The following is a 24,985-nucleotide window of genomic DNA, read 5'->3' as shown; positions in this document are numbered from 1 at the left end:
GCTGATTTTGCGCATTAAAAAGTCTTCCATACACGTGAACAGAAAAAAAGTTCTCCAGTCCTCAGATGAGCTCGGGAAACACTGGGTGCCACACAGGCAAACAGGGCTGTTTATTAAACCTCAAACCCTGTTACTTGCTAACATGTGGCCTGACTTTCAAAGGGAAACGCAGAACACAGCGTGTTGACGGGGACCCCTCTTAGAGCGGGACCATCTCACAGCACTGCGATTCTGTGCGTATGTCGGAGAAATAAGAGTGTAAGGCCAACGCAGGTGCAAATCGGCTCAGTAAAAACTGGAAATCTTTCAAACGAAGGCACAGAGTGAAAATCACCTAGAAAGTAGATATTGGCTGTGCCTTCAAAGAAAACAAAACAAGAAGAAGGAGACAGACTCCAGAGCTGACCCGGAGTTTTGTCTGACTTGCTTTTCAGTGTTCCCTCCTCAGATGGGGCTGAGAGAGCTGAGAAACCTTAATCAGGCTTAGTGTGTCCTCTGGCTCTGCCCACAGGGCTCACTGCATCCTTTAGGGCTAATTCTGACGGGCTCGAGGCTTAGTCATCAATAAGCAAAGCAAGAGCAAGTTGTCCCATAGATTTTATGGTGCTCCACTCCTGGTGAACAAGAGCAAGATGAAAGTAAAAAAATCCCATATGCACCTTCCCACCCCGCCCTGAGGTGGTCTATATTGAGGGCTTGGACTTAGAGATCAATTTGTAAGTGAAGATACCGGCAAAATGTTGTATGATACCTCAAGGCGTCACAGATCGGCAGACAGGTCCTCTGTTGAGCCATGCAAGCTGAGACTGGTTCCAGGCATGTGTAGATGGCAACCCAAAATGACACTTTAAATAGCTTACACCAAAGGCACCCCAGAGAAATCAAAGTCGGGGTGCAATTTCCCTGAATAAGGGGCGTAGGAGTCGTCCGAGCAGTGCCCACCTGTGACCTGTGTTGTGCTTCTTTGCAGAAATCGAAGAAAGCTATGAAACCGACTCGAGCTTCCTCACCAACTGCGTACACAGCATGTCCGGTCGCTGCCCGCAAGGCACCGTCATCCCCGACGGCGATACCGAGGCAATCCCGGTGACATTCATAGGGGAGGTTCTCGACGATCCCGTGGACTCGGGGGCATTTTCCAACAGAAACAACAACGCTGGCTCTTTCGACGCTGGGAGCACCGCCAGCAAGAAGGCCCGGCTGCCACCGTGCCAGGCCGAGCACAGCCAGCAGCACGGGCAGAGGAGGGCGGCGGGGCCTGGCTCACCCGCTCCTTCCCAGGACCCTGGGAGAGAAATCAGAGTGGCCTCGACCAACACCTGGAAGGATGTGACTCCCAGTAAAATGGCGCCCAAGGCAACTTCTGCTTCAACGCTTCACACGCACGACCTGAACGCGAAGGAGGAAGGCAAGGCGCCCGGCTCTGCTCATGGCGGGAGGACCCTGGGCACCAGGAGGGTGAGCACGCAGCCAGGGAAGGAAGAGGAAGGAGATGATAAAAATGACGTCTGGACCCCACCGCCGTGGTATCGAGGCCAACACCCAGGGGGGAGTTACGGGCTTAAATATGGCCTCACAACGTATAAAATCGTCCCTCCAAAGTCAGAGATGAAATGTTACGACCGGGGAGCATCCCTTTCCACGGGTGCCATCAAGATCGACGAGCTAGGGAACCTGGTGAGTCCCCACACGAATGCCGGCAGGACCATGGTCCCGACGTCGCCCACTCTGGAAGCAGAAGCCCCGCCCATTGGAAAAGTCAAAGAATTCTGGAGGACCAACTCTATAGGAAAACACTCTGGCCGGCCCACAGAGGGGGCCAAGAGGACCTCTACCCCCACCACGCCCACGAATCCGCAACCTCAAGAAAGCAGACTCAGAGCAGAGCCCACTTCCCCAGACCCCAAAGCGACATTGCCCCGGCCCCTGTCCCCCCACCCAGAAGATGGGAGACCTCTGGAGGAGGGCAGAAGCTGGCCACTCCCAGCAGCTGCTTGTCCCCTGAAAGTGCCAGCAGCTAACCCCGCAGAAGTCCCGTTTCTCAAACCTCAGAGAAGAACATCCAGCCAGTACGTGGCCTCTGCCATTGCCAAGCGGATAGGGACCCCGAAAGTCCACACTGACGTGGGGAGGAAGCCTGATAATGCCCAGAAGACATGTGAAGGCAGAGCGCCAGAGCCAACTGGACGACCTCCCATGATGAAGGATGGTACCACCCCCAGCCTGTACCCAGAGACAGGCGTGCGTCACCATGGGGACGAATCGGCAGCAGGAGCCCATCCTGGAGGGCAAATCAGCAGCCCTTATGGGAAGCTATGTACTCAAGACGGTCCCACTGGCATCCACAGAACTTCCCATGGACCACTAATCACAGCTGCCCAGACGGGTCAGGCTTCTGTGGGACAGAGCTGTGGTCTCAGTGGAAAGCAAAGCCCAAGGAACCACAGGACCAGCTCGGCATCTGATCCCAAGTGCCAGCCGGCCGGCACGAGTCCCCCTCCCCCTCACTCAGGAGGCGGTCACACTACAGGCAGTGCCCTGGTGAATGGCTCCAGGTGGGTCTCCGTCCACACAGAGCCTCCTCACTCTCCGAGAGTGTCTGAAACAAACGGCCACGCTGGACGGGAGCCCCCAGAATGGGAGGAGAAGCCGGGTTTGTTAAGCACAGATGTACCTGAAGCCGATGGTACCCTGCCAGCCAGTATCTTTGGGCCAAAGAAGAAATTCAGACCTGTGGTCCAGAAGCCAGCCCCGAAAGACACATCCCTGCACAGCGCCCTGATGGAGGCCATCCACTCGGCGGGAGGGAAGGACAGGCTTCGCAAGGTGAAGTCATCAGCGGGCTCCTGCCTCAGGGATGGGCCCTTCCCCACACCCACCCAGACACAGACTTTAAGGTGGCATCGGAGGAAGGAGAGCCGGGCTAGGGATGTGGTGAAGGCACAGGTTTAATTTTCCTGGATTTCTGTCTCCTTGCCTACAGAGTTGTTTGAATAGAATCATTAAGGGGCCAAAACTGATGGGTTTGGGCTTGTCCACACTGCCTTTAAGGCTCTTGACTGCCCTGGGGAAAGATGTCGCCAATACATAGTCCTTACCTGGTCGCAGGGGAGTGGAGAGGAGGGGGGGTGGGGCAGGAGGGCATCATCTATAACTGGTCCTTGAGCCTGGAGGGGTAGACGGAGGGTCAGGCTGGGCCCCTGCTCCCGATCGCCCTGCATTTTCAGCAGTGGTGGGCTGTCATTCTCCAGTAGCCTAGGGGACAGTTTTACCACACCTGCCCCCATATAGGCATTTATCATCTTGCAAATGTTATTTAATAGCTACACCAACACTGATGATTGGCAACTGTGTCCTCCATTTTGCCATTGAGAAAACTGGGGGTCACCCTGCCAGCTAGTGGGGACCCAGGCCTCTCATCCAGGTCTGCAGGACTTAAAGGCACATATCTGCTCAGGAAAGCTAGGACCAGTAACAGGAGGGATACGACATTCAGGGGCGATCATCCTGTGCTACCCCAAATATATAACCTTTGAGTTTTGTACAGTGTAAGGTCAATCCAGAATCCCAACCTGATAATTTTACCTTCTAACAGACAGAGACTGTGAAACTGACCCTGTAGGTCTGAACTGATAACTATGGGTTTTCTCTTGCACTCCCTTATAGTCAGCGTTCCCCCATCTCCTGAGTGACATGTGTTGACATCGTTAATAAATATTCTAGACTCCAGAACCCGGCTCAGAGGGAGGTCCGAAGAAACCATCCTACACAGAGGCAGACAGCGAGCGCTCAGCCCTGCTGGCAGCCATCCGTGGGCACAGTGGCACCTGCAGCCTGAGGAAGGTAAGAGGGGCCTCCACAGCTGCCCCCCACCCCAGTGGTCCCGGGGATGCTGCAACAGCAACTGCAGGAGAGGCATTGAGGGGCAGCCCCTGCACAGGAACTCTCCCTCCCTCTCCCAAACGTGTAAGTCCTCCCTGCATATCTAGCTCTGTGCACTTCCCCAAATTCCGGGGACCCTGAGCCTGGCTTCAGGGCTTAGATCACCCAGCAGTGGGAGGCGGCAGCGTCTCAGCTCAGGGATGGAGTTGCTGGTCTGGCACAGCTGCAGGACCACCTGTACTGGAGCTCGGGGACAGAGGGTCATCCAGCTTCCAGAGCCAGAATCCAAGGGAAAGCGGAATGGACACTTTCCCTTCCGTGTTTGGAGGAGGGGTCATCCCCATCGGTTGGTCGTTGGTGTGTGGCCTTGGGGTCTGTCCAGACACGCCACGATGAGGCAGGAGGGCAGGGGTCTCAGTAGGGCCAGACTGACAGCCCTGCTCCCTGCCATCAGTCACTGCCACCCCCCCAGCCCCCAGGAAAGCCCAGGGATGGGGAGCAGACACGCCCCCTGGGCTGGCTGCACGGTCAGATACCCTGTGCCACCTCTTGGAAAGGACCTTTGGGACACTGTCATTTAACCGTCTCGTTGCTAGGTGACATCCTCCGCCTCTGAGGAGCTCCAGAGCCTCCGCGGTGCCGTGGTGTCTGCACATGGGGCAGAACCCCCGGGGCTAGAAGACCTTGGGATCCAGTCGGCACCCGCCCTGCCGTCGGCACCCGCCCTGCCGTCGCCGCCGCCCCCGCCCCCTCCAGTCACCCAGGCTCCCACCGCATCCCGGACGGCGTCCAGGTCCAGCGCAGGCCCCCTCAGCAACCCAGTGGACGCCAGGCAGGCCTTGATGGACGCCATCCGCTCAGGCACAGGGGCCGCGAAGTTGAGAAAGGTGAGGATGCGTGACTGCGCGTGCGCGCTCCTGTGGGCGAGAGGATGGGAGAAGAATGCCCCTGGGCAGATGCGCGCTCAGCGTGGTGGGAAGTCGCTGCCAATCTCGCTCCCGGGAGGCAGGGAGGGCTCCAGTGCACTCCTAACCCCTGAGCGCGTTTCCACCACCCGCGGCTGCCTCTGATCCAGGACGGCCACCTGTGATGCCTCCTGAAGGGCCTGCACCACACTCGTGGCCTTCGGCCGGGTTCCAGGCGACAGCATAATTGGTTGATTAATTCATCTTTCTCTCTTTCCTTCTTTCTTTCGTAATTTTTTTTTTCTTTTGCCAGCATACGTTTTGAAAATTGTTGCATTTCACGTCCCTTGGGCAGAGCACACGTTTCTAGTTTTTCTAAAGCTTCTCCTCTATCTGGTCTTACGCTGGTCTGTACATTTATGCCCCCCTAGTCCCTGAAAGCAGTGTAATTTGTGGCGTCCAAAGTAGGATTCCCAAATTGAAAGGGCCTTTGGGCCAGATGGATTTTGAGATCTCCTTTAACTCCAAAACGATTCTGTGCATGGACTGACCCTCTCTCCCTGCCTGTTTCTAGTGGGTGGAGGAGTTAGGCTAATAACAGGGAGGTGGTGACAGGTATTATTTTCTGAGAGATTATGTCCAGATCCTAAGCTTAAGTTCTCACACGTACCTGAAGAGGTCAGTACTAAGGTTATCCTCATTTTACACAGAAAGTGAATGAGGCTCAGAAAACCTGAGTAACTTGCCCTTGTTCACATAGGGCTGGACCCAGACAGGGGACAGTCTGGGCACAGAATGCCCACTCTGCACTGCTCTGAAAGAGAGCAGGTGGCCCACGAGACCGGTGGGCCACTTCCACAGAGGGCGGCAGGCTTTGCTGAAAAGGTTTCCCACCCGGGAGCCTAGGGGCTGAAGGTAGTCCTCGCTGAAGCCGGGATGCCCAGCGGTGCCACCCTGGGCAGGAGCGGTCTGAACACCACTGACTGGGAGCGTTCCTGGGGCCACGGCCACGGCCCCCGGGTCAGCCCCAGAGCGTGTCCGTGTGCTGGAGAGGCATTCATGCTGTGTGCTGTGGCCCCGACAGGGACCCAAGACATCACATAAGGAGGATGCTGAGGGCAATTCACCACTGAAAGCACAGCCCAGCCTCAGGATGCTGGAAAAAGAAAATGTGTTTAACCACATGGCACTGGATGGCAGCCAGTTTCACACTCTCTCCTCTGGATGGGCTGGGGGGGGAGGGCAGTTAAAAATTATTGAGGGCTTTTGGGTTTTCTTTACTTTTTTTCATTTCTATAGAATTTATATATTTATGAACTTAGAACTTTTATTACATAGAATGAGGGAAAGGTGAAGAAATTGGGGTGAATGGCTAAATAAGTGTCCTGATAAATGGACCATGTGGATTCTGATGAAGAGAGCTCTGGAATTCAACCCTGAGACCACCTCTCTCCTCCAAGCACATTGCAATATCAATTGAAAGTAAGTGCCTGTCCACCGGTCAGAATGGCCATCATCCAAAAGTCTACAAATAATAAAAGCTGGAGAAGGTGTGAAGAAAAGGGAAGCCTCCTACACTGTTGGCGGGAATGTAAATTGGTGCAGCCACTATGGGGAACAGTATGGAGTTTCCTTAAAAAACTAAAAATAGAGTTACCATGTAATCCTGCAATCCCTCTCCTGGGCATATATCTGGAGAAAACTCTAATTCGAGAAGATACATGCACCCCAATGTTCATTGCAACACTATTTACAATAGCCAAGACATGGAAACAACCTAAATGTCCACTGACAGATGAATGGATAAAGAAGATGTGGTACATATATACAATGGAATATTACTCAGCCATAAAAAAGAACAAAATAATGCCATTTGCAGCAACATGGATGGACCTAGAGATGATCATACTAAGTGAAGTAAATCAGACAGAGAAAGACAAATATCATATGATATCATCTATATGTGGAATCTGAAAAAATGATACAAATGAACTTATTTATGAAACAGAAACAGACTCTTGACATAGAAAACAAACTTATGGTTACCAAAGGGGAAAGGTCGGGGGGACGATAAATTAGGAATTTGAGATTAACAGACACACACTACTATATATAAAATAGATAATCAACAAGGACCTACTGTATAGCCCAGGGAACTCTACTCAATATCTTGTAATACCCTATAGGGGAAAAGAATCTGAAAAAGAATACCTGTATAGTATAGATATACATACATCCATATATAACTGAATCACTTTGCTGTACTCCTGAAACTAACACAATATTGTAAATCAACTATAGTTCAGTTAAAAAAAAAGAAAAAGAGAAAGAAAGGACGTGCCGGTCGTTCTCAGAGAATCCAAAGCAACACAGCTGATTATCAACCGTGATGGTCTGGCTGGTCTGAGGGAACGATTTTGAGTCTCTAAAACACTGTTTCGAAGTGAGATCCACAGGACATCTACATCCTGAGTCAGATTTTTCAGGGGTTTGAGCCTACTAATCTGCAATTTTCTAGTATTTATCAAGTCACTTTACACTGAGGTTTGAGATAATTATCCATGTCATTTGAGCTTTTGATACAGTTTGAGTAATGCTGACTGTAATTATATGAAGGCTGTACTCATTTCTCACATACATCATCTCATTGACTGGTTTTGGATCATTTCAAATAGTTGTTGCTCTCTCCACCTCCCAGGGGTCATGTGGAGCAGGGGCCCAGAGACCAAAGCCTGCCTGGGCTTGCACAGCGGGGAAGGGGCCACCACTGCAACCTTGAACCTCAGGCTTTCTCTCTCTTAGAACGTGTGCCCATGCCTTCCAGAAAAGAATTTTACAAAACAAGTTTTCGAACTGTCCAAAAGAGCATAGGAAGCTGTGCCACGAGAAAGAAAGTGGGGAGAAACACAAGGGCAGCGGTAGGAAGGGCCGGGACCAGGCGGGGCCTGCTGGCCAGTGGGTGGGGACACAGACGGGGGTGGGGGGGTGTATCCACCCAGCGAGCAGCTCGGCCCTGGCAGTGCCCACAGGAAAGGTCCGGGGGTGCTGAGGCCAGGCCGTTGCTCATCCTGATCTCAGCTTTGTGGCAGCAGCTTCACATGGCCATCAAAAGCCCACGTTTGGGCTTCCCTGGTGGCGCAGTGGTTGAGAATCTGCCTGCTAATGCAGGGGACACGGATTCGAGCCCTGGTCTGGGAAGATCCCACATGCCGCGGAGCAACTAGGCCCGTGAGCCACAACTACTGAGCCTGCGCGTCTGGAGCCTGTGCTCCGCAACAAGAGATGCCTCGAGAGTGAGAGGCCCGCGCACTGCGATGAAGAGTGGCCCCCACTCGCCGCAACTAGAGAAAGCCCTCGCACAGAAACGAAGACCCAACACAGCCATAAATAAATAAATAAATAAATAAATAAATAAATAAATAAATAAACCCAAAGTTTAAAAAAAAAAAAAAAAGCCCACGTTTGGACTGTTTCTTGGATTAATCTAGGTGTTGGGGCCTGCATTGCCCATCCTGGGAAGGGTGAGGCAGTGAGTCTGGCGCGTCTGAGGTTTTGGTGCCCTTGGGCTGCGAGCCGGGCCTGAGTGAGCACGATGAGGGTGACCTGGGAGACCCTGTCCCTCTGTCTCCCCAGTGCACCACATCTTACCTAGCGGCCTAAGGGCTGAGTGACAGGGCTGTGTCACTGCTCTGCACAGCGACCCAGACCCCCTCCCCTCTCCCCCTGCTCACACTCTGCATCTCAGGGCCACGTAAAACCTGCCGAAGGACATGTGACCTCGGAGGCCAGGACCTGGACAGTCCGTCCACCCAGAAGCCTCAGCTCAGCCCCCATCAGGGACACCCAGGTGCGCTGGGCCAGCCTCACCTGGAACCAGCGGTTGTCCTCCTGGAGGTGTGCACCTGACCTCCTTTTCGACTGCCTTGCCCTCCCTATTGGTGTGGCACAGCAGACCTGTGACACCAGGGGACACACGTGCGATCCAGGTGACCAGGGCCAACTGTACCTTCTCTGAGGAGTCTAGTTAAGCGGCACTTGTCTGCGGGGCGCTGGCCACGGAGGTCTCTGTGGCTTCGCAGCAGATGCAGTTTGGGGTGTGTTGCGGCATTTATACCTCGAGTCATTTGAGCTCTGCCTCTTTAGCTTTCTTTCACCTTTTGGGCTTTTAAAGTTGCGTAACCTCAAGGAAAGTGAGCGAAGTGCGGGACTCCTGGATCCAAGCAGCATGGGCTGCACTGTCTGTGGATTCTCAGTACAAGCAGCGGCTCCTTCCTCCTTGGTGTTCAGTGACGCTCCAGGATGCGTGTAGCCAGGATAGCATCCTGGACTGAGGGCTGTTCCCGGCTCTCCCGGGTGGTGTGAGGGGCTGCAGGGCCTGAGTCCTCCAGGCGTCCTCCTCCCGGAGAAGTAGGGCGTCCGGCCGTCCCGGGAGGGCTGGCAGAGGTGAGGGGCTCTCACCGCTAAGGCGGGCACAGTTACTCACCCTTCCCTGAACACGCGTTTTGCGTCGGTGACGATGCCGCTTATGATAAAAGACAGAAGGGTCGATGTGATGTAGGAGGAATCATCACCTTAAAAGTGAGTTGGCCATTGTTCAAGGCGATTGGAAGTCTGTTTGCCTCCCTCCACGGTGTGAATTGAACGCCCCGCCTCTGTGTTTGCAGTTGTCAGGGACGTTGCCCGCTCTGTATCTTCCCTCCAGCCCCAGATAACAGCATCCTCAGCTCTGCTCTGTCTGCTGTTCCTTCCGCAGTGGGCACTGCCCTCCCTTCCTGGGGACAGGGCTCAAACGGACCCCAGAATCCGCTTCTGCCTTCCACTCCATCCTGCATTCTTTTTTTTTTTTTAACATATTTAACATCTTTATTGGAGTATAATTGCTTTACAATGGTGTGTTAGTTTCTGCTTTATAACAAAGTAAATCAGTTATACAGATACAAGGGGGAAGAGATGGAAACATCCTGCATTCTTATTCATGGTGAAACTGTGTGCGTTGGACAGCCATTGTCGGTCTGTTTTAAATGCATTGTTTCAGAGGGCCTGGAATGGACACCAAGTGCCCTTCTAATCCGTGTTTATATTTAACACATTCACACGTCCAGCCATTCATTTCGCAAGCATTTCCTGAGAACCCACCAGGGTCCAGGGACTGTAGTAGCTGCTTGAGGTGGAGAGATGAATGAAGCATTGTCTGTGCCCCCGGGGGACTCTCAGCCAGGAGAGAAAGAAGGGGTTGGGGGCTTGTCCTTGGCCTTAGGGACATCTCACAAAGTTAGAGACCTGGTGAAAGCCCCCAGACCTTTTCCTCGTGTGTCCTAGCTTTCCTCCAAGGAGGGCAGAGGGCGAGCATCTGCTCTGTCCAGACCTCCCTGGACGGAGAGCCTGCAGCTTCCGTTCCACAGACGGGAAAGTGGGGCACAGATGTCCTGAGGGCCTCGTCCCGGCCTTAACTAGGTCAGTGCCCCTGCCCAGCCAGCCTCCGCGTCAGCCCGGCACGGGCGGACGCCTCTGGGAAATGCCTCATTAAGCCCCATGGTGGGCATGCCACGGCTGGGCCCTCCCAGGTGTGCGTTTTCCCACCCCAGGAATGAACTGATTCAGATCACACGTGTGTCCTGGCGCTTGGCCTTGGCAGGAGACCCTGTGAGAAGTGATCAGACGTGTGACACCATCACCGTCAAAGCCCAGGGAGCCCCTGAGCCAGGACAGAAAAGCAGCAGCAGCAGTGAGTGTCTGTTCTCCTACGCCTGAGCACCTTCCCTTGTGGGCGAGAGAAACCCGAGTTCTGTGGCTGCGGGTTAGCTCGTGAGAGCCGTCAGCCAGCAGCAGCGACTCTAGGCCGTGCTGGGCTCGGCAGGGCACCATGTAGACCTCTGATGTGTTTCAGTGAAGTTGGGAGAGTTCAGAGGCACAGACAGGTTAGCTCTGTCTTTGCTGCCCTGTGACCCTCCTGCCTATACAGACCTTCCAGGTGACCTGTTTCTCCTGCAGGTGGAACCCAGGGATGCCTGTCACCGCTGCAGTGACCCCCTCAGGGCCCGCATGGGTGCGGTTCCCTATTCCTGGAAGGAAAACGTTTCACCTCCTAGTCTTCCCAGCTAATTCCCAGTCGTCCTGCGTGTTCCTGGATTAACCTCAAGCCCCCAGAAAGTCTCCCCCAGCCCCCAGGCTGGAGGAGGTTCCCCACCAGAGCATCACCTCATTTCCCCTCATAACCACATCGCAGCCTAATCTCAGTAGCGATCTGTGTAACTCCTGTGCGATGCTTGTCCTCCTGCCACACGGTGAGCTCCGGCAGGTCCCAGCGCCTTGCACAGCCCCAGACACAGAGTGGGTGCTCAGTAACTATCTTCTGGGGGAAGGGAGTGAGGGCGCCCATTCTTTGCGACCATATTGCCTGGCTCTCCAGACCAGTGGCCGAGTGCAACTCGGGGTCCCCGGGCTCAGAACTCGTCTATTTCATAATCGTGATAAACTTGCCAAGAATCCGTTTCACACTGGAAGAAACCACCTTCTTTTCCTTTGGAGAATAAATTCCGGACATCTCCAGTCTTCTGCCAGCGGTCCCACTCCCGTTCTGCAAAGCTGGCTGACAGCCACATGGCTGGGTCCCTTGGGAGTCCGTTAGCACCCCAGGAACTCATCTGTCTGGGTGGAAAGAAGGGACCTGAAACAGAGAACCCTGCTGCTCCCTGACAACTTCTTTCCTTCCCCTGGACACCAGCCCTCTGTCACCACTGTTCATTTTACCTTTTTCCATATAAACATCATTTTCCTTGGCAGGTGAGGAAGCAAAATTAAACTTGGATATTTTTACAGCTTTCTGACTTGGCCTCAAACTGCAAGCTCTGTCCCTTCATTGATTTTCTTCTTGTCCAACCAAATTAAGAAAGAATCTTTCAAGAAGCTTGAAACCTTTGGGATGCCAGGAACCCTTCCAGTGTTTTTCTTCCAAGCTGTGCCTTGCAGCACGCCCTCCTCCCCTGGGGGGTGCCCTCTGTCCTCCTTGCCCACCTGAATTTGGTCACACCCATCCCGGGGCGGGTCCACTGGTCATGTGAGTGGGCGCTGGGCAGCAGAACGCTCCCCTGCCCCAACCTAAGTAGCGATCACTTACCAGTGTGGCTTTAAGCTTGGGTTGACACTAATGGCCATCAGTGTGGTTTATGCTACCTTGTGGCCAATTCCATCGCCAAGCTGTCTTTGTTGAATTGTCCAAGTCAGAGCTTTTTAAGGCTGTCCTTCTTCAGTTTCCTTCTTGACACCAAAGTTTAGGAGTTCTCCTTTTCCTTCCTAGATATTTTCTTAGTTTACTGAGAACTTTTACAACCTGGATGCAGCCATCGTGTTGCTATTAGTGGTGATGAGAGCACCTTCTAGGTCTCAACCAGCCAGGGATTCAAATACCCCCCAGCCCGGGTCTTCTGCACCAGCGACACTCAGGTTGCCAGGCTGGTGTGAAGCAGGCTCGCTGCCAGGAGAGCAGGTGATGTCCAGCCCCTGCTTCCTTCACTCGCCTGCCCTGTAGCTCCCCTCGCTGGGCCACAGTCCCACCCACTACCCCTCTGTGTCCTGGGAAGTTTACCTTCGCAACTTGGGACCGCCTCCTGAAAGTGGCTTCTCGCAGTCGGGCCAGGCTTTAGGTGACCGAGGCGTGCAGGATGTCTCCTGCCTCGCCCCCAAACCTCCGTTCAGTTGTCATCTCATCCCGACCACCAGGACGCTGGTGCTGGGATGAGACGAAGTGATGGTGGTGCTGGTGACAACGCGATGACGTGTACCTGGAGCCTCACCGGGCGGGTCTGTAGTGCAAATCCCATCATCCCCGTTCACCGGGGAAGGAGGGGGCACCCCCTCCCTGAGACTCGCCCAGCCCAGAGGCAAAGTCAGTATAGCCGTACAATGAATTACTACCCACGCAACAACATTGATGAATCGCAAAATAATTATGCTGAGTGAAAGAAGCCAGGCCAAAAATAAAGCCAGACCAAAAAATAAATAAATATTTATCTAAAAATAAATATATGTCAAAACATATCAAGTTTTACACTTTAAATGCGTGCAGTTTATCACATATCAATTAATTTGTTAAAACAATAACAGTAAAGATACATTTTGAAAATCCCTCCCCCTCCCGTGGACCCGCCCCCACCCCTGCCGAGCTCCTTGCTTCCCTTCACTGTAGCTTCTAGATGTCCTGCCCACTCGTGCAGCTCCATTTCCCCACCGGCCTCCTCCTGGCCAATCTCAGAACCACCCTGGTCAAGGTCACAATGCTGCTACTGCCCTTGGATGCAAGAATAGCGCCCTTTATTCTCCTGACCCTTTTCAAAGGGCAGGAAATGGGATAAACGTACTGTTAACAGGATGCTGGCTGCATTTTCCAATAACAGGCTCAATCTGTTTTTCTCTGCCCAACACACACACTCTTTTCCCTGTTTCTTGGACATTCTGTGGCAAACTGACTGTGCTTTTCCAAACTGACAATTAAAATCTTTGTTTTGAAGTTAGAGGTGTCTCACTTCTAAAGGTGTCTAGAGTTTGAAGAAAAACCCATTGAAAACGTAACTAACATAACGTTTAAAAATAAGCTCATCTGTGTTTCCCACCCTTGGGGCCCCCTGGTTCCCGTTGCACTGTTTGCTGTCACCATGTGCATCCTCGTGGACGCACTCTCCCCGCGGCTCGGCAAGCGCGCTGCACATTTCCCCTGCCCCTCCGGCCACGTTCTGAGTCTCCTCTGCCCAAGGCTGCATGTGGCCCTGGAGAGAGTCTTGTCTTGGCAAGACAAGACCTCTTGTCTTCCAAATCTCCTCACTCTCCCAGGCAGACCCTTCACCGTCCAGACCACTGGCCCCCAATCCCACCTCCATCCTAAGCTGCCCTGTGCATCGGACACGAATCTTCCGTGCCCTCCTTGACGTCCACCGTGTGTGTCCCATGGGCTCCATCCAAATCAGCAGGTCCAGTCTCCTCCCTCCACACCCCCAAACTCCACATCTCGTCCCGTTACATTTCTCAGCTGGTGCGGACGCCCCTGCAGCCAAGGAGACACTGATGGGCCAGTGTGCTCGTAAGAGATGGGCCGGTGTGCTCGTAAGAGATGGGCCGGTGTGCTTGTAAGAAATGAGCGGGTGGAGCCCTGCTGTCGTGGTCATGGCCTGGGGCCATGTTCTCTTCTCACATGAGCCTGCTGGGGATTGCTACTTACTAGTATTTGGCCCAGGCCGAGACAGCCCTCTACACCCCGGTTCTCGCATCTTTATGTTGGAGGCAGTACCCACAGTGATAACAATGGCAATAATGCGTCAGTGATTGGGTTGAGCTGAAGTTTTAATGAGATGAGACTCATGGAGGGCTTGAAATGGTGCCTGACACACTGTAAGTGTAAGTGCACAGGAAATATTCCAGGTGGTGTGTGTTGTTGGCATTACAAGAAATCCATTGGGTCCTTGGATGTTCGCTCTGATAACACACTGAAAAGTGGGACTGGATGCCCAGCTCCCAGCGCCGTTCCATCTAGAATGTGCTGAACTCGGGGGAACCACGGTGAGAAATCCAGTGATCCTTTCACATGGTTTCATGTGAATCTGCCGCTTTTCTTAAAAATGCTGTTCACCTTGGCCTTCAGAGGCATGGAACTGTTTCCTTCAAGATTCTGCAGTCACATTTTCTTTTTTTTCTAAAAGAATTGCAGATAAATTTATTTATTTATTTTATTTTTGGCTGTGTTGGGTCTTTGTTGCTGTGTGCAGGCTTTCTCTAGTTGCGGCGAGGGGGGGCTACTCTTCGTTGCGGTGCACGGGCTTCTCATTGCGGTGGCTTCTCTTGTTGTGGAGCACGGACTCTAGGTGCATGGGCTCCAGTAGTTGTGGTACACAGGCTCAGTAGGTGTGGCTCGCGGGCTGAGTTGCTCCACGGCATGTGGGATCTTCCTGGGCCAGGGCTCGAACCCGTGTCCGCTGCATTGGCAGGCGGATTCTTAACCACCTGCAGTCACACTTTCTGCAGTTGGGCATCCCAGGAGCGTGCAGGGCTGGACTCAGAGTGGCAGGGTGAGCTCACGCATCGAGTGGGCTGGGAACGTGTGGGTTTGCAGTTGCCCCTTGGAGCCACTGACACTCACTGGCACCCAGCAAGTCCTGCTCCCGGGGACGGGATGGGGATTGATGCCGTGGTTCCAGCCCCAGAGTCCCCACACCAGCAGTGAGAGACAGAGCTGCTGGGAGACCACGGCGGGCCAGGTAACCCACAACGCGAGGGGGCGGGTGGATCTGCCCACCCAGGACTGAGCAGGAATGCCTTTTGCCAAGAGATGGTCTGAGCACTTCTTGAAGAAGGAGTCCTCATTTTCCAGCAGGAAAGGGGCAACCCCAAAGGAGAAACCCCACATGCAGAGACCAGCCCAGAAGAGGGACCCCTAACCGACTCAGAGACTGGGAGGGAGCTCAGAGAGGGCCGAGGCTGGGGCCAGCTGACGGCTCTGGGAGAAGCACAGGGACCTGCAGGCACATCTTAGACCCTCCAGCAGTTCCCGATGTTCTTTCCTGAAGGCAGTAGCCGGTCACTGAAAGCATTCAGGCATGTTTGTGTTTCTGAGAGTTTTCTCCTTGTGGCTAAAAGTTTGATGGGTACAGTGTAAACACTCGCTGTGTTGGGAAAGGAATATTGCAAGGAGGGATTGGCACACAGGTCCTCAGCACCCGGATACCCGCGCCCTGGGCTCCGCCGCATGCCCTGAGTAACTAACTGTGGTTCTTTCTTCACTGCAGGTGCCCTTGCTCGTGTGAATCAGCAACAAGATGCGATCGTGGCAGAAACCCCCCTGCAGGCTGCTCACCACTCACGAGCACCACCCGGCAAGGGACACAGGGATCTGGCGGCTTCCTGGTCTCCAGGCCAAAACTCGCCTCGTCGACTTTCAGTCTGTAACACGGTTCAAAGGGATGGGGCTGCCACTCTGCCACGCGGCTTGTGCCAAGGAAATGTATTTGCCTCTGAATATTTAAAGTTGCCAATAAACTGTTCTTGTTGGCAGGTTAATGGGACTATAAACGCTGGAGCCCAACACACTTAATTATATTGATAGACGAAGTGGAAAGAATCATGCCTTAGACCGATTTTGGACCTTGGAGACTTTTACCACATGTAGATGGTTAAAACCATTTAGTTGTTGAAAATCTTTCTGAATTCTAGGGAAAGTATATAAATCAATTGAAACAATCTGAATGTCATATGCTACTTGATGTAAGAAAAAAGAGTTGGGAGGCTTTTTCAAAGGTGACTTCACTGAGTCATGAAAGTATTGGATCCTTATTCCTCAAACATTTGGGGTGAAAACCTCATGGAGGGTGGCAGACCATGATCTGACCAACTAAAGCTATTAAAAATCACCCATGATCACCCAGAATAACAATCAAACGTGATGTATGGACATGGCAGGTCTGAGTTCTCCTGAGGTGTTGGCTGAGATCAGAAGGACATTGGAGTGGATGGCAGTGCCCACTTGGATTGCTGTCCCCCAGCGGGCTGGGATGTAGCGCGGCCCTCCCCAACTGAGGGCTGAGCACGGAGCCCGGAGGCTGCCCTGGGAGCCTTAGAAATCCTCTGCGGGGCAGAAACGTGGATGCTGGGTGTCTGCGTGTTGCCCGGATCAGATCAAAATTGTGCTGATATTTCACAATGTGGGTTTGGTCTCCGTGCTTTTGCCCAGCAGGTGAGTGGCTTCTGTGGATCACGTGGCAGCCTTTTCATAGCACACAGCACCCAGTCTCTGGTATTTATCTTAGAGGTTAACTACGGCTGTAGAAAAAGCTCTTTAAGGGATTCCTAGAAATCAAGAGGAATTCCTGAAATAAAATTTCTGTCTTAATGAAGCAACAAATATGGCGGGATCCTTCGAACGTTTCACGATTCCAGAGCCGGGCGTCACGTAGGACGGAAACTGCTCTGCGTTGTCTGATGAATGCCACTCACCTTCCCCAGGGCGGCCAGGGCATCCAGCCAATCGCTCTCACACCACACTGTCTCTACTGTTGGTCTTTTAGTGCCACAAATAAAAGAAAATGAAAGTGCAGCCTTCATGTGGATCTCATGACTTCATACCGCGGTTTGTTTGGATACCCTATGCCCAAAATAGAAAGGAGACATTCGTTTATTCCATCGGTACTTAGGACTGCTTGCTTCCCTCTCCTGGGCACCCGTTACAGCAGATACCAAAACAGACAGGAATCCCTGCCTTCGTGGCATTTAAATCACAGCGGAGGAGACAGACCATAAGCGAGATAAGTGAACGATATACTGAGTGTACTTAGGTGCTGGTAAGTGATTAGGAGAAAAGCATGAAAAGGGATGAAGCATCAAAAGGGGGATGAGGAAAGGCCTCTTGCTACAGTGACATTTTACTAAAAACCTGGAGGAAAGGAGAGGGCCAAGCATGGGTGGACGCCTAGCTGGCAGGGAAAAGAGCAGGTACAAAGGTCCTGAGGCAGGATTCTGCCTGGAGTGTTGGAGGAATTGAGAGGAGGATAGTGTAGAAGTGTGTGTGGGTGAGTGAGTGGGGTCCACACAGTTTCCCTGGCCTCTGACCCCTGGTCCTCACGCACGACTTGGTGCCCCATTTCCCAGAGCAGCCTTGTTCCCCAGCAGACCAGGAGAGCAGCAGACGTGAGGGTAGAAGAAGCAGGCCCTGAGGACGGGAAAGGCGGTCCCTTGAGTGCACACCCACCTCCTATTGTTCACAAGGGGAGGGACCAACCTGATACTAAATTTATACCTTGTTGCGTTATGTTATGTTCTGCACCCCACACTGGGTTTGGGCTGTGCCTGAGGGATGGGACAGCCTTCTGCATTGTGCTTTCGCCTTTTTGCAGAGTGTTTCCCAGTTGCGCTTGGTGGTTCTCAGGTCTGGGGGGGTGAGGCACCGTTTTCCAGACAAGGATCCTGAGTCCAGGAAGATTACGCAACTGATGAAGCAACTTCATCGCGTTATCCTCGTTCTTAAATCAGTGGTTCTATGATCCCTGTTCCTACAGAATTAAATCTGAACTCCTAAGCCCGTAAGCCCCCCTCACCAAGCCATGGCCTCAACCTTAGCTCTCGTCCACATGGAACCACCACCGCGGCACTGATGCATCCCGAGGGCGCATGGCACGCCCCTCACCTCTCGCGCACTTCCCCTGCCGGAAGTGTGCAGCTCCCCTCACCGCCCACCCCACCAACTGGGAAACCCAGCCCTGCGCCCATGAAGCTGCTCCCCCCCCACCCCGTGTGTTCCTGCGGCCAGGCCTCCTCGCTGCCCCTGTCAGCTCACTTCTGCCGTCAAAGCCACCCTCCCCCACACATCACTCCTCAAGCCAGCCCCTCACCTGCCTTTCTGCCCACAGTGCGTCAGCCTTAGGGCAGGAAGCAGGTCTGAATGAGCTTTCCGGGCCCAGAACACATGGCCCTGTGCACCAGGAAAAGGCCTGGTTTACACGGCGTAATCACTAATCGTGTCTCTTCTTTCTCCCCAAAGGTCCCAGTGTAGACACTACACTCAATGGTCTCCCTCGTTGTCAGGTCCAGATGAGGTATTCAGCAAGTGCTTGATGAGAGAATGAGCAACCTGGGAAGTGAGACTGGAGCCCAGGTGTCCTGTGTCCAGTCCAGGCTTTTCCCCACTTTCGCTCTGCCTTCTGTCGGAAGGAACTCAGAGGAAGGACCGGGGAGACCAGGAGGATGACCCCCAGGGTCCCGGGAGGCTGAGAGGCTCTCAGAAGGGGCTGAGAGAATGGCCTTCAGGGAAGCCTTCCCGCCCCTGGCTCTGGCCTCAGCCTCAGGTCGGGCCCTGGAATCACCTGATTTCTTTGGTGCTGAGAGCCCAGGACCACTTTCCCCATCTTCCTGGGCCACGTCATTTCCTCATCCCTGCAGCAGGCCTCGGGGCAGAGAAGTGGCAGCTCTGCCTCTTGTGTATCTTTAGAGCAGCAACCTACTTACTAAGAAGTCCATCCGTAGAAGGGGTTCAGGCCAGGCTGGGTGATCATGCGGCAGCCCCACTGCCTCCAGGGACCCCATGATGGATGGTGAGGACTGTGGGCTCGACCTAGTGACCAAATCTGGGTGGAGCCTGCGTTTCTGGATCTGGTCTGCTGCTCGTGGCCCTCCCTCTGCCCTGCTCAGCCTTGATGCAGTGAAACAGGTCACCCCAGGGAGAAAATTCCAGAAGGACCTGCCTAGTCAATGCCTGATGGGCAAATGCCCAACTGTGGGGTGGAAGGGAGATTTCCTAGGAGACAGACGGCTGTGAGCAGCTGGAAAGCCTCTGAATTGCAGTGAAGGGGAGGGCAGGGAGGGAGAGTGGAATTATCCTCAGGGACCGGTCTGCAGCCAGAGGGCACGGGCGGCCGAGCCCAGGCCTGAGGGCAGGAGACGAGCAAGGTGGTGGCATTTGGGAGATCAGGAGTCCGCTGAAAAGGGACTCAGAACGTGGCGTGACGAGCAGCTCAGAAGCAAGGCAGCGTGAGCTGAGAGCCCCTGGCCGCCCTATAGAGAACACGCCTGGTTTTCACGTGCCAGTGGAACTTAAAAACCGACGATATTTTAGGACACACAAGAACATCTGCACGGGCCTGCGGCCGGCCTGTGTTCTGCGGCAGGTCTGAGCAGGGGAACCAGCCCCTGTCCTGTGACCTGGTGTCACACCAGCGTCTACCAAGGACAGCTCGGGGCCTGTGGGTGATGTCATCCTTCTTGCTTCTTGGGGCAGCCTGTGAGCAGTAAGCAGGACTCAGAGAACCAGGAATGACAGATGTAATTTCCTGGTGAGCAATCGCATGACCTCATCAAAACATTTCCTGGCACCAAGGATTAGCGCACGAGGGCTCCCACAGAAATCGAGCCACAGAAAAACTCATGGGAAGTCAGGGGGGGAACGTGGCTCCAGAAGGTAACCCTTGGGGGTTCCCGGGTGCCACTGGGCCTGTCTGAGCTGGGGCTTCCCACGTGGGGGGATGCTTTCTCTGCAGCCCTGGAGATTGTGGCTCTGAGTCACCTGTCACCGGACCATTCTCTGATGAGAGACTCTGATGAGAGACTCTGCAGGGTGAAGATGAGGAGAGAGGAGCCCAGGTGCCTGGCTTGTGCCCAGGAGAAATCCAGCTGTAGTGAGATGCACTGTGAAATGCTTAGACCCGTCGGGCAAATTTATTATGCCCCTCATCCAGAGGAGGAAAAAAAGGCATTTGCCGAGATGACACAGCAGGCGAGGGTCTGAGCAAGAGCTGAGTGTGTGTGCTGGAGGCCTCTGCTCTCTCCTGCTGCTCTCGAGGTGCCCGGTGGCCCACAGTCAGCAGGACCCAGTGTGGCCCCAAGGGGATGCAGCAGTGGACGCCGGGTGGGTCCCATCTGGAACATCTACCCCGACACAGGTTTCCCAGACCACAGGCTCCTGGGGCGAACGTGGCAGTCCTGAGCTGAGAGGATTTATTTTCTCTTCTCCACTTGCTCGCTTTTACCAGATTTTCTTTCTTAAGCAAGTACTCATTTGATTGTTTCAGAATTAGGCATGGACAGTCGCTGGATGCGACACTGGGGCTGCCTGGGAGACGGATAAGGCTGTTGGCTGAGTCACGTCTAAGTGCTCCTGGTTTCCCCGCTCCCTGGTTCCCATGATCTGAAAGTTCCCCAATTCTGACTCTGGACTCCAGCCTGGCTCCCAACCCTAGGGGCCACCCTCTGAGCATCTCCCAGTGACTTCCCCATCACAGTTGTGGCTGTCAGCCCACAGCCCCTGTTTTCTGTGGGCTCCTGCCAGAGAAGGGCAACCTTTCAGGGATGATCTATCCCATCAGAACACTCTTTCAACTTTGGTGAACCACTGAATGGTGCTATTGGTGGGAACTGCACGCCTGCCTGCAGAATGAAGGATTCACGCCCTTGCTGCCCTCACAGCAGCTCTCTGGATTAAGCAGCCTTGGCATTTGGCCTGGCCTTTGAGACATTGCTCTGGTTTCAGATCCAACCCACACAGGTACTGGTAAGCAGGTACTGGTAAGAGGCATGTTACAGGGTGGTTAGGATGTGACTCTGGAATCAGAAAGCCCCAGACGTGAATCAATCTCAGCTCTGTCACACACCCGCCCAGGCCACATGATGGGGACAAGCAATATAACCTCTGAGTTTCCTCACCTACAGCATCAGCAAAAGTCGTAGCTAACGATGATAAATGTGTGTGCAGAGCACAGAGCCCGGCACACAGGAAACCCTCAGTAAAAGCTAATTAATATGGTAGTGGAGATACTCTTTATTAATAAACAAGTTCATTTATTAGTTCTAACAATTTTTTGATGGAGTCTTTAGGATTTTCTACATATAGTATCATGTCATCTGCAAACAGTGACAGTTTTACTTTTCTGTTCCAATTTGGATTCCTTTTATTTCTTTTTCTTGTCTGATTGCTGTGGCTAGGACTTTTTATAAAACTATGTTGAATGAAAGTGATGAGAGTAGACATCCTTGTCTTGTTCCTGATCTTAGAGGAAATGCTTTCAGCTTTTCACTGCTGAGTATGATGTTAGCTGTGGGTTGGTCATATATGGGCTTTATTATTATGATGTATGGTCCCTCTATACCCATTTTGTTGAGAGTTTTTATCATAAATGGATTTTTTTAATTTAATTTAATTTATTTTTTTATACAGCAGGTTCTTATTAGTTATCCATTTTATACATATTAGTGTATAAATGGATGTTGAAGTTTGTCAAAAGCTTTTTCTGCATCTATTGAGATGATCATAATATTTTTATCCTTCCTTTGTTAATGTGATATATCACATTTACTAATTTGCAGATATTGAACCATCCTTGCACCCCTGGAATAAATCCCACTTGATCATGGTGTATTATCCTTTTAATATATTGTTGAATTCTGCTAATATTTTGTTCAGGGCTTTTGCATCTATGTTCGTCAGGGGTGTTGGCCTATAATTTTTTTTCTTGCAGCGTCCCTGTTTAATCCATGCTGAGGAGGTCTGAAGAGAGTGTTGGTCTGAAAAGACAAGATCCATAGATTCTAGTTTCAGGCTATGTCATGCATGGCTGTGTGGCATCAAGCAAGTCACCCTTTCTCTCTGATCTGCAGACTCTTGTAAAGTAAAGGACTTGGAGTAAATGATTTCTGGGCACCTGGTGTCCTGGAATTATGCTTCTCAGCCAAAAAATTTCTGTTGCTCGTGTCAGCCAGTGTCTCGGGAAACAAAGTCTTATTCGAATGATTTAAGGAAATTTTAAAGCAAAGGTTATTAACCAAAGTGAGGGCAGGGTTTAAGGAAAGTAATAAACCCAAGGCAAGCAACAGGGAGGGTCCTTACCATTCCTCAGTCTGTAAAGGCAAGGGAAGGGGCAGTTACTGCAAGCTAGCAGGAGTTCTGGGTGTAGCTGAAGGTGGCTGGACAGGAGATGTGACCTTAGAGAGAGAAACACAGCTACTGCCAAACTGTGGCCGGGCAGAAATAATAAATACCCCGGACTCTCTCTTCTGCCCTCCTGCCTCTTCCAGTGTGTCCCACTGTCCAAATCCAACCAAAACTCACAGGCAAGAGAACTTGTTGATGCAATACATGTCTACTCAGCCTCCAGGAGTAGACAGTAAGGTGGGGAAGAATAGAAAGAAGTTCTGGAAAGTCAAATGGAATATCCATCCCAATTCCTAATGAGGAAAATTCAAAACAAAATCTCAGTACATCACCAGAACAGTGATGTTTTAAAGAAAATGTAGAATATGGCTTTGAGCTAACAACACCAATAAATATCTGAATTCAGTTGGAATCTGTACTTCTTCCAAGGGAAACAGGGTTTAATTTTTCTCTATACCAATTGGAAGTCTGCCACCTCCTTTTTCCTCTTACGTTATTATTAAGAGGAAATGTGTCTTCATTTCTCTCATTTACCAAAAGTAACCATTCATTCATTTCCCTTCCTAAATAATGCAGGTGGCCAAAAAGTCCAAAGCTGCTCCAAGTTTACCTTGCAATTAATAAGCTTTTCTGAATGTGAAGATAAAAAGATAGGGTCTCCTATTTTGATTAGCAATCCATGCCAGCGAGGAGAGAGGGGGAGTTAAGGGGCTTTTCCTGACTACCCACAAGATCAAGCAGAGAGTTCCAGAAAGTGTCAGAAGCTGAAAACAGGCAAATGCTTGCCAAGACACCCCATACCTGACTCAGAAATTAAACATGTCAGTAACTGTAGGTGTGGTGAATAAAATGTGATAAACTGAGGACCCACAAGATTTCCCATCATTCATATGAAATCAACACAATTAGCACAATGATAGGTACATTGTGCTTTCTGTTATTGCAGGGTTTTTTTTAATGGTAATCATGATAAGAGAGCTTTTTCTGCATTCCCAGTATTCCATAGGTAACTAGTAATGCACACTATGCCCTATAATTACCTGTGTTACTTTTTGCCACCCACACATCACACAAACCAGAAACCCAAGAAGCATCCTCTCCCCCATCCCCAGAGCCAACCCATCAGGACAGTGGTCCACTTTGCTTCACTGAAACCAAGAATAACTTTGTTCTGTCCATCTTTTTCTCCTCTACTGCCAGCTCCCTAAATATCCATATGCGATTGGCTCTGTTTCTGAATTTCTTCTTCTGTTTTCTTGTCTGTCTACCCATGCATGAATAGCACAGTTTTCATCATGGAGTCTTCCTAATGATCATTATGTTTTAATGTATAAAAGGGCTAGCCCTCCAAAATTGCTCTTCATTTAATGTCATTTATTTAGGTCTTCATTCTAGATCGTTTATTCTTCCAAATCAAATTTAAAATCAACTTAACCTCAGAAAAAAAATGGTATTTTTACTGAGATACAAATAAATTATAAATTAAAACTGAGAAAGTCAACATAATACACATACGTGTGTGTGTGTGTGTGTGTATATATACATATATATATATATATATACACATATATATATACATATATATATATATATATATATATATATATATTATATACATGTGGATATTTATTTGTCCAGTTTTGTTTTATGGTTTTCCTCATGTGGGTTTTGCACTTTTTGGATAGGTTTATTCCCAGCTATTTTATTAAAATTTTGATGTTGTAATTACATATATTTGCTATTTCATCATATCTGCTAAAAGACTAGTTTGTATATATGAAGATTATTGATTATTGATTATTATTATATTCCTACCATATAAATCGTTCTATGGTTTGTAGTAGTATTTTCCAACAATTGCTTTTGTTTTGTAGACATACATGATGTCACTCGTAAACCCCTTTCCAATTTTTTGTGCTTCTAATTGCATTGTTTTAGTGCCTCCAATGCAATGTTAAACAGTAGTGGAGATAGTAGGCATCCTTGGTGGAAATGCCTCTAAAGTTTCCCCATGAACTAAGAAGCGGCTTTTTTTTTTAACTGAAGTATAGTTGATTTACAATGTTGTGTTAATTTCTGCTGTACAGCAAAGTGACTCAGTTATACACATATATACATCCTTTTTTATATTCGTTTCCATTATGGTTTATCACAGGATATTGAATAGAGTTCCCTGTGCTCTACAGTAGAAGCTTGTTGTTTATCCATCCTACATGTACTAGTTTGCATCTGCTAATCCCAAACTCCCAGTCCCTCCCCCGCCGACCCTTGGCAACCACAAGTCTGTTCTCTATGTCTGTGAGTATGTTTCTGTTTTGTAGATAAGTTCATTTGTGCCATATTTTAGATTCCACATATAAGCGATATCATATGGTATTTGTCTTTCTCTGTCTGACTTATTCACTTAGTATGATAATCTCTAGGTACATTCATGTTGCTGCAAATGGCATTATTTCATTCTATTTTATGGCTGAGTAGTATTTCATTGTATATATGTATCACATCTTTTTTGTTGTTGTTGTTAAGTAAAGCCCATAATTTATTCAGATTCCCTTAGTTTTTACTTAATGTCCTTTGTTCCTTTCCAGGATATATTGCATTTATACAATGTGTCTCCTCTTTTTTTTTTTTTTTTTTTTAACATCTTTATTGGAGTATAATTGCTTTACAATGGTGTGTTAGTTTCTGCTTTATAACAAAGTGAATCAGTTATACATATACATATGTTCCCATATCTCTTCCCTCTTGCATCTCCCTCCCTCCCACCCTCCCTATCCCACCCCTCTAGGTGGTCACAAAGCAC

General features: G+C 50.8%; 1 protein-coding gene across 14 annotated transcripts in view; it reads left to right on the top strand.

Moving 5' to 3' along the window:
- COBL (cordon-bleu WH2 repeat protein) overlaps nt 1–16,861 on the top strand; it is a 270,313-nt gene extending 253,452 nt beyond the window's left edge. For all 14 annotated transcript variants that reach the window (XM_082473250.1, XM_082473239.1, XM_082473238.1 and 11 more), the window contains 4 exons: nt 971–2,826; nt 3,724–3,843; nt 4,479–4,769; nt 15,560–16,861. In XM_082473250.1, the coding sequence (XP_082329376.1) occupies nt 971–2,826; nt 3,724–3,843; nt 4,479–4,769; nt 15,560–15,577 (2,285 nt within the window). In that variant the 3' untranslated portion in view covers nt 15,578–16,861. The remainder of the gene's footprint in view (nt 1–970; nt 2,827–3,723; nt 3,844–4,478; nt 4,770–15,559) is intronic.
- Nucleotides 16,862–24,985: the final 8,124 nt, after the last annotated feature.

This window comes from Balaenoptera physalus, assembly GCF_965194825.1.
Source record: "Balaenoptera physalus genome assembly, chromosome: 8".
NCBI lineage: Eukaryota > Metazoa > Chordata > Mammalia > Artiodactyla > Balaenopteridae > Balaenoptera > Balaenoptera physalus.
The sequence above is the reverse complement of the archived record's forward strand: the minus strand, read 5'-3'. Positions and strand labels throughout refer to the sequence as shown.